The sequence below is a fragment of the Colias philodice genome, chromosome 11 (genome assembly GCF_061535455.1).
Source record: "Colias philodice isolate Cphi_HAF_F1 chromosome 11, ilColPhil1 Martin Lab GWU primary, whole genome shotgun sequence".
Taxonomy (NCBI): domain Eukaryota; kingdom Metazoa; phylum Arthropoda; class Insecta; order Lepidoptera; family Pieridae; genus Colias; species Colias philodice.
The window spans coordinates 3150635-3164044 of NC_143096.1; the positions used below are offsets into that span (position 1 = coordinate 3150635).

Genomic DNA, 13410 nt, shown 5'->3' on the forward strand with positions numbered 1-13410 from the left:
GATGAAGGAATAATAATTATCAACGAACTAACCTTTTTGTATTAGAGTCCCGCCTCGTGATCGAATTATTAAAACACGAAGATTTTTAAAAATGTAACCAATGAACACAATCAATATTAGATTAACTGTAATGGTGTCTAGTTTGACTTAAAATAATATACATCTACCCTCACTTTTAAAAATGTAGTATATTCACACGAATTATATAAGCGCACCTTATAGGGAAGGGAAGATTTATTATGGGTTAAAGAGTTAAATAAATAAATAACATAATTATATTTAAATTATTAATTTTTAACATTGTGTTCAGTAGTGTTAACATGTAAATTGATTTGATTTTTACGAAATCTCATAGATGGCGCTGAATCAAATTTGTCTTTATAGTACTAAGATTCATTAAACAGTTTCTCTGCCCAAATAACGTAAATGACGTAGTTTTTATAGTGTAAAGCTAGATAATAGCATGGCTTACTCAAAAACAACATTTAAACATGAGTCTTTAGATTGTACGCTGTCGTAGTTCACGGAATACGTAAGAAAAGTAAAGGTTCACAGCTCCTCCCCCGGAGGTGATAGCATGATAATATGTTTAAAAAAACCTCACACGACCTGTTAGTAATATTCATGCAAAATTTGAAGTCAATCTATGCAGTACTTTTCGAGATTAGCTCGGACAAACATACAGACAAACAGACAAACAGACAAACAGACAAACAGACAAAAATTCTAAAAACTATATTTTTGGCTTCTATATCGATTATAGATCATGGATTATGTATTCTTTTAAAAAAATATTCAATGTACAGTTTTGACTTTCCTACGATTTTATTATATGTATAGATGAACTGGAGGGAAGCGTTTCGATTGATCGAATTTTCTTTTTAGTCTATTCAATGATCATCATTACTATATCTACCAATGGAGAGTGCATTAATTACAGTAAAAACTATATTACACATTCTGAAATATATTACAATTTGTATGATAAAATATCAACACAAACACAATCCTCCCCATTTTATTTTATAGCCTTTTCCATTACGCTCTCACATTAATGGTCAAAGATCGTGGGGCTGATTGTGCCGAATAATAGTAAAGTATTCCATTTGTTTTAGGCTACCACAAGAACAATTAAAAGCACAATCGATCGAGGATTAAGTAAAAATAATGAATCAGCGATGAATCGTAATAAGCGTAACGAACAAAAAGCAGCAAGCTATTGTGAATACGCATTTGGGGTAGCTTGCACTAGGGGAGCATCCCCAACAAAGATGCCTAGCAACGCGTTTGTATCGATTTAGAGGCAGACGTTTTAACATTCCCTAATGAACATGGTCAGCTAGCAGCTTTGATAATTTTGTTAGAATGGAGTTTTTTAAATAAGTATTACCTATCTACATTTTATTGCCATCGTATTGGTAGGTTGAACGTAGGATGTGGTTTGGAATCAATTTTTCTTTAGAATTAACTAAAAATAAGAGGATTTTTACTTTGTCGTAAGATACCTATAAATTTACTTTATTAAATTAAGACCCAAAAGTGTTTATTATTCGCAACTTTATTTCAAAACTTTGACTTTGAAAATCCACTGAAAAATTGTAATTGGCTTTGTCAGGATCTTCATAGGTTTCGACAATTTATAATAGTGTATACTGCAATCTTTAAACGCTTGCAACATTGTCCTGTTCCCCGCGGATCTAATTTAATTTCTAGCAAAATACATAATACATACATTGGTATATAGCTAGGAGTACTGTCCCAGCACAAAACAATAACGTTCCGGTGATTTTCCAATTGTCAAGGTCGATTCGGATGGACCTAATGATAGCGGTGGGCAGTCACGGTCATTATATATAAAGCAATTCCAGTAAATAGATGCAGTGTTACAATGTATCTCATAACTAGTGTGGTTTTGGTTGCGGTCCTGGCGTGGAGTAATGGCGCGCCAAACGATCGTGAGTTATTGCTTTACGTTATTTTGGGTGTAAATACGCTTTTGACAGATTAACCATGATTAATTAGAGATAAAAATCGTTATTAATTAGCGATTCATTCAGCCATAAATTATATTTCGTATGTAAATTTGGTTTAACTATGAAATAAGTCATATACACAAGCTCTAGGTCTTTAGTTACGTATAAGTTTCAGAATTTTTTTCCTCGAATTGAAATAGTGTACGAGAATAACTCATCATTGTGAAAAGTATCTCTACATAATAAAGCTTGTAAGAATTTTCCACTATGAATTTCAGCACCATGTTGTTTTATTATCCTCCTTAGGCAAAATAAGTTATTTCATTAGTCTATAATACCTAGTCTTTATAGTCTATTGACGAAAGATTTTGAAATCCTCTTCCATAATGTGTGTATACGTTTACTATACAAGAAAAACCCTATATTTCGGTAATATACTTACTTAAATTTAACGAAGATAAAAGCCATTTTTCAAAAAATATTTATTAACTGTGCCAAAACATCTCGCAGGTGTCATGGAGTAGGCGTGACGTCACTCTTTAGTAAATACGTAATTATTTGTACGCATTGCGAAGAAAATTAAAAAAAAAATTATTTAATATGTGTTATAGAAACGAATTTCAAAGTTTATAAGTGGTGTGCAGTATTGCAGTGTGAATCCACATAAAAATAATGCTCAAAAATGTGTTAGTAATTATTTCAAGCGAGAAAATAATAAGAAATGATTGTATAAAGTTGGCGCGGAGTTCCCCGAACCACGTATTCGTGAATTCGCAATTATATTTCTGTTCTGAGTCGATAAAGCATACGTGAAACAATAGAAAATAAATAAAAATGCGTATTCTCAACATATTCATAACAACAAAACACATCTGACGTGAGTTGTTTACTTAGTAAGTGACGTCACGCGTGTTTTAGTCAAAATGGCGAACTGCAGATTCAATGTTTTATTTTATTGATATGATCATTAATCTTAATGTTTTTAAAATTCTAAGTCACTATATTTAATTTATTTATTATACATTTTCCCTTAAAAACACTAATACGATCATTTATGGATACTGTCTTCATGCCTATTGGCATCACCGACCCTGATTTTAATATTATACCAAAATAATATAATTTGTTTACAATTTGCAAGCGATTCTGTCCAATGTCACGTTTACAAACATACGTAGGTACTTGCTTTTAGTGCAAACAAAAAACAGTGATATAAACATTGTTCATGATACACAATGATACCTAAATCCCACAAAATTAATAAAATAAGGAACTTATTATGTTTATAAATATTAAAGTAATAAATAAAGTATCTAAATTGAATGTCTTTCGTAACCTCTGTATCCCAAACCTTTATTCAACAAGATATCCTTGAAGCCAGCATTCATTCCCGATTGTTTCTCAGTGGCCTGTATGCATATTTAACCGTACACGAACGGGTTTACAAACTCTGGCTGTTATCCGTTTATTCGGTTTTTGCGATGACATAAAAGGAAGGCAATGATGGATTTTTTGAACGTAATATTCCGTATGGTTTTACGTTTGTCAATGGCAAAAGTTAGAGGAGAATGATAAATTCTTATAATATGCAGCAGTTGTTTTCAGTAATTATTTTTCTGTTGATAGTTTGCCAGATAGACGAACTGTAAAACATGGCTATCGCTGTTATCTGAATTTACTTAACATATAATTTGAGTGCAATATTAGTCTAGTAAATTGAAATTATCCTAAATACGAAGCAATACGAAATTTATATTTTAATATCAAATTCCGAAATAGAAGTCCTTCAATACATATTTACAGACAATAATATATTATGCGTACCACGCCACGGGTCGATGGTAAGGCACCGCAAAGTCTATAAATATACCAAGCCGTTTCCGTTTCAAATAGATGAACCCACGAAACTTTTACCTCCCTCTATATTTACCGGGGCTTAAAAGAAAATTTGAATTTATGACATACCTGTGGATATTAACATTTATCAATATTGGTATGTTGGGGTGGACACTGTGGGCCCTCTTTTTAAATTAGTATTTGTATGTTGGTACGTACGAAGTACCAAACTAAGTATGTTATCTGTGGTAATTCTTTGATTTTATTTTTGTGTTTTTTTTTTATGAATTCAAAGGCCCGAATAATGAATTTGTACAAAAATTACTAGTGTCTTTTATATGAGATTTCTAACATATTCAGCATTATAGTATTGGAATAAACAAAAGTACATATATATTATTATTTCTCTTACACGGACACGTCATGTCGATTATACACGCATTGTACTATGATAGGAGATCTAATGCATATTTAATTAACAAGGTAATGTAAATGGCTTTGTTGCAGATGTCTATTAATTAACCTAGGATAATACGGTTTGAGTTATGTTAAACTTTTGTTTGAATTTGTTTTAGAATCGTTTGAAATGTCCAATTAGGTTAGTGTAAGATGATTTCTATTTTCTATTGAACAAACCTTATTATTGAATGAATGAATGAATGAAAAATTCTTTATTGCACACACATACAGGATTACAACAGAAGAGCGATAAAAGTTAAAACATGTACAGAGGGCGGTCTTATCGCTGTAAGCGATTTCTGCCAGACAACCCGCAAAACCATAAGGATAACATAATTTTTGAGTTCTTGTCTCAGAAATAACTATTATTAGGTGAGTTATGGTGCTGTTTTGGTATTGTTATACAAATATAATTTTTATTCACACACGAAATATGAATAAGAAATAATTATAATTATATTTTATAAGTACTTAAATAATCTTCAACTCTACTAAAGAAGTTGATAAATTGTTTCATTCAGTACATTCCTTGAATGCATTTTTCATATATTAAAACTATCTTAAAGCGATCGATTATCTCTTTCATTCGTGTTCATAAAAGAGAAAGAGACAGATAGAGTAAAAAAACTGATAGTCAGAAGCCAGTCCATCCATCTTGAGATCCGACAGAAACCCGTTTACCCGAAGCTCCTGATGGTCATATAATTGGTTCAAATGTAACAATGCAATTTTCAACTCTATCCTCCACATACTAGGTCTACTTTTAAATACAATAGCTAGCACGTCCTAACATAGTTTGTAATTATCGATTCAAAATAAAAGCATTCAAGTCTGTAATAATACGTTGGAATATGAATCGGAATGTTTTAATAAACAGACGGCGGTAATGATTGTAGGAACTTTCGAACATTTTTTTTTTATTTAATTGAACGCTAATTGTTCATTAACGAAATGTTTGTAGAGTTTTATTGTTTATTTAAACGTGAATTAATCTTTAAACATGATTATTAAAAGTATATTGTCCTAATAAATTATCTAAGGTTTCATTTCTTTAAATGGATTTCTGAAAATTACTTATACTGTTCAAACTCTTAACTCAAAAAGAAAAATGTTTGGTTATTACTTGGAAATCATCTGTCTGTCAGTTAAAGGTTAGAACACACCCATTAATCCAAATATTAATTACATCAAGAAGACAAAAACCAGAACCCAAAAAGATAAATTATAAACAGGTAAACGTTTTTTCGGAAATTATTTTGAACCCATGTTTAAACCCGATTCAACCTAATCACTTATATCCCAAAATAATTGGTACCTTTACCAGGTACATTTTGTTTTTAAAGATCACAAAAAATGTTAACACATCTTAATGCTCTTCATCATTGGTTTCGTGTAACAAAAATTATTTATAATTATTTATAACATTTCTTGTGTAATCATTCATCATTAATCATCATTTAGTAAAACGAATACTTTATTTATATTTCCTAAAGGTAATGTGCATAAGGATAAAATACATGTTACTATTTTTCGATCATAACTTTTTTTCAGACTAGCAAAAGCTTAATAAATTTACAAACAGCATAAAGACAAAACAGCTTGTAGCTTTTTTATGCTGCATACCTACACCTAAAGAGAAAGACGTGTTTACAAAATCAATAATTCACAAATCTGAGTTTCCTATTCCACAAGACCTTTACCTTCTAATTTGAAGTCCAAGGAAATTAGAACTTTGTACGGTATGAAACTCATTTAGGATTCAGAAAGGTAAGTTGAGAGCACTTGTTAACACTAATTAGGACAGACAGCCCGTTGGATTCAGCCTCAAAGCCTTTCCGGACGCTCTACAAATTAACGAGATTCCTCTGCAAATATTATTTAGTAATGAATAATTTGAAGCAATTAGATATAAATCGAAGTTTACATATATAGTAAGTCGGTGTTCTGAATGTAAATCTACGGCCGTTTCTAGTAATATACTAAATGTATGAATTTGTATTTTCCTTTTTGATGAACTAACGGGTGATTGATATTGAAGAATATTAGAAAGTATTAGTAATATATTGCAAAAAATATTAATACTTCTTGTCTAGAAAACTTGAAAAAGAATGAACTAGAGATTAAAATTCGGAACAGGAATAGGTTCTCATACGATACGGTGAACAAAGCCGTAGAACGTACAATTTGTTTATTAATATTTAAATACAGAATACATTAAAATTAATTCTAAGACCCACACACTAATTGATCGTGAATGCTTTTAAGAACAATGTTACATGAAATAAAACATTATATGACCCGCTGTTGAAAAATTGTTATTGCCATAATGAAATAACATTATACCTAAACCAGTTGAGATTTTATCGCAAAGCTCATAAGAGATCTGGTCTAAAATACCCATTTCCAACATATGTTGTAACAAGTTTAGCAGCGTCCTAATTTAGGTTTTGGATTTAATTTAAAATGGTCGAGCTTAGGTCTGGATGGAAATTATAGCGGTTTTACTCGGTGGAATGGATAAGGGTCGATGTGAATGCTATAAATTTATTCCATTTCAATTCCCACAAGGAAATTGGTTACCAAAAGTTATAAAGGGATTAGGAATAGACAAAATGACGCACGCAAATTTAAGCCCTCCTCTGTATGAAATCATAAATTATAGATATGTTAAGCTCATATTAATTTTGTTACGATTCTTTAATAAATTAATGGTTTCTTTTATGATAATGATGTTTAATATATCTGTATTGTATGAAAATAAAGAGTAAATTATACTTTTGTTATAGTTTATTTCCACACATCGATTTATTGAAGCACAGGCTGCAACAGACAGCGTAGCATCCTTGATGATGAATTGATTCCAATACCGTGACCATTAATATAAGTTCAATAGTATTTCTATAGCGATAAAAATGGTGCTAGTTATTCATATTGATTTGTGTTTATGTAATTATATTGTATGTTAAATATATTACGCTAGTACAATTTCAAAGATTTATATCGAAAATATTACATACTTACTAGATTTTAGTGTGTTCATATAAACAAAATGCAGTTAATTAAATAACGACACAAGAAACACGCGCCTAACAAAAATGAAAAAATAAATGAACACCCATAAAAAATAATTATAATTTTTACGTATTTTACGTGAAACGTGATTTCAAAGGACCACGATTAAGTTTATTGCTCCCATAAATTACGAAATAATAATAGAGTTCAAAAGGTTAAGGTTTTAACTTTAATCGCAGGTGAGCATTAGTCACATGTGAATCTAAACGTAATCCGGGGACTATAAATTGTAAATTTTAATCCGTTTATCTTGCGAGCCCATTGTCCTCTTTGTTTGAAGCGATCAAAATAGATTTTCTGAGGATTAGCAATGGACAGGGTACGGGAACGGCCATTTTTAGATAGGGCCCTGAAGATTTTTGAATGTTGAAGTATTATTCAGTAGAACATATAATAACTTGTATTATTTTCGGAGCTAAATTATCACTTCATTTATATGTAGTGATCAAAATTGCAGTGGTGATTAAAAATACATAATTCAACGTTTTTATTGGTGTAGGTACGCTTGCGTTGTCAATAATTAGGGTTGCCAACACTTCATCATCAAAATATAGTATTTTCCAAAATAAGGTGTAAAAAATATAGTACATTTAAAAAAATATAGTATTTTATGGGAAAAACAAAAGAAATAGACAAATATAATAATATTTATTTTTATAAAAACTATATTTTTTTGCACTTCTTGCACTGTGTAACAGTTTTTTGTTTAAAATAAAAGTGTCAAGCTTTGTTACATTCAATTTTTAAATTAATATAAATTAAAAGCTCATTTTTTATTAATGATACACTACTTCTGTTTGTTTCTACTCGCCACTGGTTTATGCGCAATAGGTTATATGACTTAGCCATCTTAACAATTAAAAGGCGTGTTCTTATTTTTTTTAATGAAGGATTTGTTTGTAACATTTGTCGGTGTTGAAAATATAGTATTTTTGCGTACTATATATGTTTTCAACAGTATATAGTACGCAGACCCGAAATATAGTACAATACTATATATTATAGTACGGTTGGCAACCCTTGTTGTCATGGTAATAACGGACATTTCTCTCATCCTCTTAAATTCTTAAATACATACTGAATACCGATTACTGATACTAAATATGTTTCTCTAAATACACAGTACCTATATAATAACTTGATATATATTAGCTTTTGCGTCAACTGTATTTCAGTATCTTAGCATAAAATTATATTTTGTGTGTGTCAAAGTATTCACCAAGGTGAAGATAAATAATGATAGGTATTACTTAAATTAAATATACAGACGCGACGTGGGATAAACAAAGAATCACACGAAATTGCCTATGCGTAAGCTAGACAAATTTGCCTTTTAAAATAAGAAAAATAGAAACACTCTATCGCTAGATCTTCACATTACATTGAGGTCCTACGCTTAGAGATTTGATAAGTGGTTATTCTTTTTATTGTAGAAGTTTAGTTGAATAAATAAACATTTAGTTTAAGTTTCAGTTTAGTTTTCTACAAGAACTACTTACAAACTAATTTTCCAATATATTTTTGGGGCTGGCAACATTCAATAACCAATTTTATTATTGACTTATGAGACTTGATCGAAAATGTATGAAAGTATTCCCAAATTATTAACATATTATTTGTTCATTACAAAAATTTATTCTTTTAATATTTTAAAAGAACAAATTTTTGTAGGCCAAAAATTTTTTTTTGTGAATTATAAATATACTTCTGATCCCATACCCCTATAATAAATAACCATGGGACCTTACGATGTTAGTTCGTCTCTGTGACCTGCACAACGTGTGAGAGATTTAACGGTCCACTGCTGAAATACGACCGGGCCAAATGTTAATGCTTCCATATCATTTCGTGGATAATTAGATTTGTAGCAGCGCCAAGATATTTATGTATTTATTTCACATTAAAAGGGATTAATAGGCTGGCGTGAAATCAGATTACCTTTAGAGTTTATTGCTTATTTGGTTTTATTTAGCAATAAAATTAAAATCAGTAGGATTAAAGTATAGATGAACTGTATAGAACTATTGGTCAAAATCAAATGGCACTGGGCAACGAATATCTTTATTCCATAGGTATAGATTCCTCTTATTCGAGAATCCAAATAAAATGTAGTTTACCTACCCATGATACTATTATTTACAGACAGTTGTCTCGTCAAGCATTCAGCAAAGTATAAAATGTTGTATGAAAATCCACGCATAGAACTTTAAAGTGTGCAACTGGCGACCGCGTTGGCTACAAGCGCTTAGGTATACGACGGGATTTCCGCGGTTTACGTCACAGGCATATTAGCTGTTTCGAATGAGCGCCTGCAATCCTGCGCGGGAAAACCACACAATGAGTTCAGACAAAACACAACCCTAATTGATCCGCTTGAAGTCTATATTAGATTGCAGGATTAGAGGCTGTTTTGGACATACCATAGTAGTTGCAATTAACGCGTATGTTGTTTTCGCCGTTAACCTGTCTACATAGTCTAACATTCTCTACTTATTTGTAGGATTATATACTCACTAATGTTCGGTGTTTTAATGTTAAGGTCCCCTCTGTGGTTCTTTTCGGTATAATTTTTGAGGACTTTAGAAATTTACCTTTACGAGGCCCATGCCAACAAAAGGTGCAAGAATTTTCACCTTTTCCGGACTTACTCCGTAGGAATAGTTAAAAACTTTACAAACTATTACAATTGCTATAGAAATAAAATAGTTAATTTTTTTATCAAACAGCAAACCTAGCTATTGCAGAAACATGGTCCCTAATGACTAAAATACTAAATGTAACTCTATGTTATGCTTTGTAGATCAAACCGCACTCCATCAACAAGAGATCGTGTTTACTTTTCATTAAAACTGAGACAGTAAACAATACAATACACGTGATCCCAGACAATCCCTTCGTGGGCTTTAATTTAAAATCCATTTACAGATAGCAAAGTGCGCGGGAGCGTGCCCCCGCGCTTTCAACCCTAAATTTATTATTTCATATCGCTACTGCTATCAATGTTTAATACTTTTATGAAACTCTAGTTCGGATGTTCTGTAATATTTAGTATCGTATGCGCGTGTAAAGTTTATGTCTAAAGCGCTTTCTTGTTTAGTGTCAATAAGTTTAAACGAATTCCTTTTGTATAATCAAAAGGTATATACACATACCTTTTGATTATACTAAAGGTACATAGTAAGTACTTTTTTACTAGGTACCTATATAAATTGTTATGATTACAGAATGCTTGATAAATTTAATAAATTCTAGATAATATATCTTTCCTTCTTTTCGTTCATTTTTTTGTCTCTTTTTAGATGTTTTATAGTTGACCTCGACAGCTCGTTTTATTTTGAAACACAAAGGACGTAGTCGTAAAAAATTGAATTTAATAAAAAATGGAACGATACTTCGAGTATTTATGCGAAATACAAAATGGTACTCAACGGGCACCGAAGCAATCACTGTCTGGAATTTTTAATATTAATCCAGGAGCAGGTATGGAATTTCAGGGTAGAATTTTAACAATTTTTCATAATATGAATTATGAAATCACATCGAACGGGCCGTGACCCGGGCGTTAATTGGTCACATATTTCGCTTTTGCCGCGCAAACTGCTCATGGTCACGTACGGATGATAATATTCCTGATTAATGGACGCCATTTCCCAGCGATTTATCGAGATTGTATTCTTTTAGTGAATCGTGCGTGATTGTCATTAATAATGTGAGAAAAGCTTGGTGTATTTCCTTTTCAAAGCAACGATTTTCTACTCTTTTATTGTCGTGGTACGAGTTTGTGGTATGAGTTAGTGATATTCAGTTCAAATAAGTTTACTATGTATGTTAACTTGTTTGTGCATTAACACATGCTAAACAAGCAATGCGGACTGTCTATGGTATGATGTTTGCTTATAATTTAGGTTTTCGTTTAACATTCCGCTTCTTTATTACATTCAAGAAACTTATTGGAGTCAATATCAATTTTAGTGACGTTATGAATATATTCTCATTCAAATTAAGTGTGTAAATCGTATTACTAATCGAATAGCATGGTTAAACAATCTGAATAGAGCCACAACAACACATTTCCTAAATCTCCCATTCATCGTCTTCAAATTGCCCACTATTAATCGTTAACTTTTTATCACGTCCGCTATCAACAAAAGATAAATTGCATCGTCTTTTTGCAACCGTTACGCATTCGTAGCGAGAATTCTCGAACGGGTCAACGAACTCAAGTGATCAATCAGAGATCTACAAAAACCTTGTCACTGGAACGTCGTGTGCGCTTTTGTAAACCTTTTGCATCTGGCAGGTTTTTTCCTGAGAGTATATTTGTCTCTCTGTACAACGGTTGTAGACGTAGAATAATGACGCTTAGATCTTCAGAAGAATGTTCAATGTACGACTCAACTTTATTTACTGTCGCAAACAGATGGCCTCTGTGAGGAATGTCGTTTATCATACCATGTCATAGCACGCTGTAGGGACCCCATTTGTGAGCTTTTACCTAGAAACATTTATTTAGATACGCGTTTGCCTAATTACCAATTACGTGATTAAAATACTATATCCATTAAAGCTGCAAAGAACACAGAAGTTATTTTTTTTCAGAAATAAGAGGAGTAAATTAAAATAGTAGGCGGGAAATTACAATATTCATACAATCCGACATTTACAATTTAGACGGCGCCATCTTCAACATAAGAACTGTTTTAAAAACGAATCAAGGGCGTGCTTGAATGGAAAATCTCATTTAATATTCATAGAGAGGAGTGGAATTGTCCGTAATAATTATTTTGGCACAAGTTTTGCTATAAAATAACGTCTAAACTCCCGTTCTTGTCGTAAACCTTTCTGGGGACTGACGAATATGTTACCATATCAATTGCATATTATTTATTTAGGTTATTTTGGCTAAGCAAATATTACATTTAATATTTGATCATAATACTCGTAGAAGCTGCAAACCCGTTGAATATTTGGATTCAGAAAACCCGTATTTAAAGATTATTAGCTAAACAAATACAGCATCCATAACTCATATAAGCCTTATATGGATTCAGATTACAGATACATTTAATTAGAATATAATTTTGGAGCATACCTCAAAACCCGATTTATTAAATTTTTTATTTTCCACATATCGAACTGATTTCACCACCCTCCAAGTTTTCCTCGTTTTACCCATAAAAGAGAGTCAAAATAAATCTTTGGAAGTAAATAACCGATGGGGAACGCTAGTCTGTGTAAGTTGGCACGGCAGTTCAGTGAATCACCCAATCGATTTGTAGTAAACAAACTTGGTGCGTAAATCTAAGTACTTTTACGGGCTAATGGTCACGTATTTGCGACTAATCCGTTTTGTCGACATACGCTTACGATGCTACGAAAAATAGTTCGCAACGTATCGAATTGATGTATCTAATGAATGTTTGATTTGTAACAACAAAATTGGCCATTGTTATTAAAAAGTATTACGATATTACAGAAATATGAATAAAATGTAATTAGGTATGAAAGTTTAATTTTATCCATTGAGATAATATTAATAGGAGACGACACCGCCTACATCACTTATGTTCCACTCAACATACGTCATGTGACGTATGTTGAGCGGTATTTTTTAATGGTTTTAAAGTGAAACGCATCAAACATGCCTTCGTGTGTGTTACGATATTGCACAAATAATACAAATAATACGGAAAAGTGCAAAGGAATAACTTTCATCGTTAAGTACCTAACTAAATAATAATTTTTAAAACTTAGTTAGAGCAAAAAAATGGCGCACAGATTTTGTTCGTGGTGTCTCCTCCATACGTAGTAATATTATCTCAATGATTTTATCTAAACTTTTTGAGTAGTAAGCTTTGCACTACATGTTTAAAAATAATTAAAAGAAAACCCTGTTCAAAATATTACGGTCATTACAAAGAAAAACAATATTTTTAACTCAAACGGTTACCTACTTATGTATTACTAGCTGTTGCCCGCGACTTCGTCCGCGATTAGGTCGTTTTTCGTCATTCGTCGTTTAAAAAAAATACGTGACACTTTATTTTTGAATGTTCTTAATTATTGTCTC

At 31.6% G+C, this 13410-nt stretch overlaps 2 protein-coding genes across 8 annotated transcripts in view; one reads left to right on the plus strand and one right to left on the minus strand.

The window, feature by feature from the left end:
* The window catches only part of stan (Protocadherin-like wing polarity protein stan), a 145231-nt gene that overhangs the window by 110163 nt on the left and 21658 nt on the right, over positions 1-13410 (minus strand). The window lies entirely within an intron of this gene.
* The window catches only part of LOC149484423 (calcyphosin-like protein), a 52714-nt gene continuing 41177 nt past the window's right edge, over positions 1874-13410 (plus strand). The window contains exon 1 of the mRNA XM_089700587.1: positions 1874-1955. Within this exon, the coding sequence (XP_089556713.1) occupies positions 1889-1955 (67 nt within the window). The 5' untranslated portion in view covers positions 1874-1888. The remainder of the gene's footprint in view (positions 1956-13410) is intronic.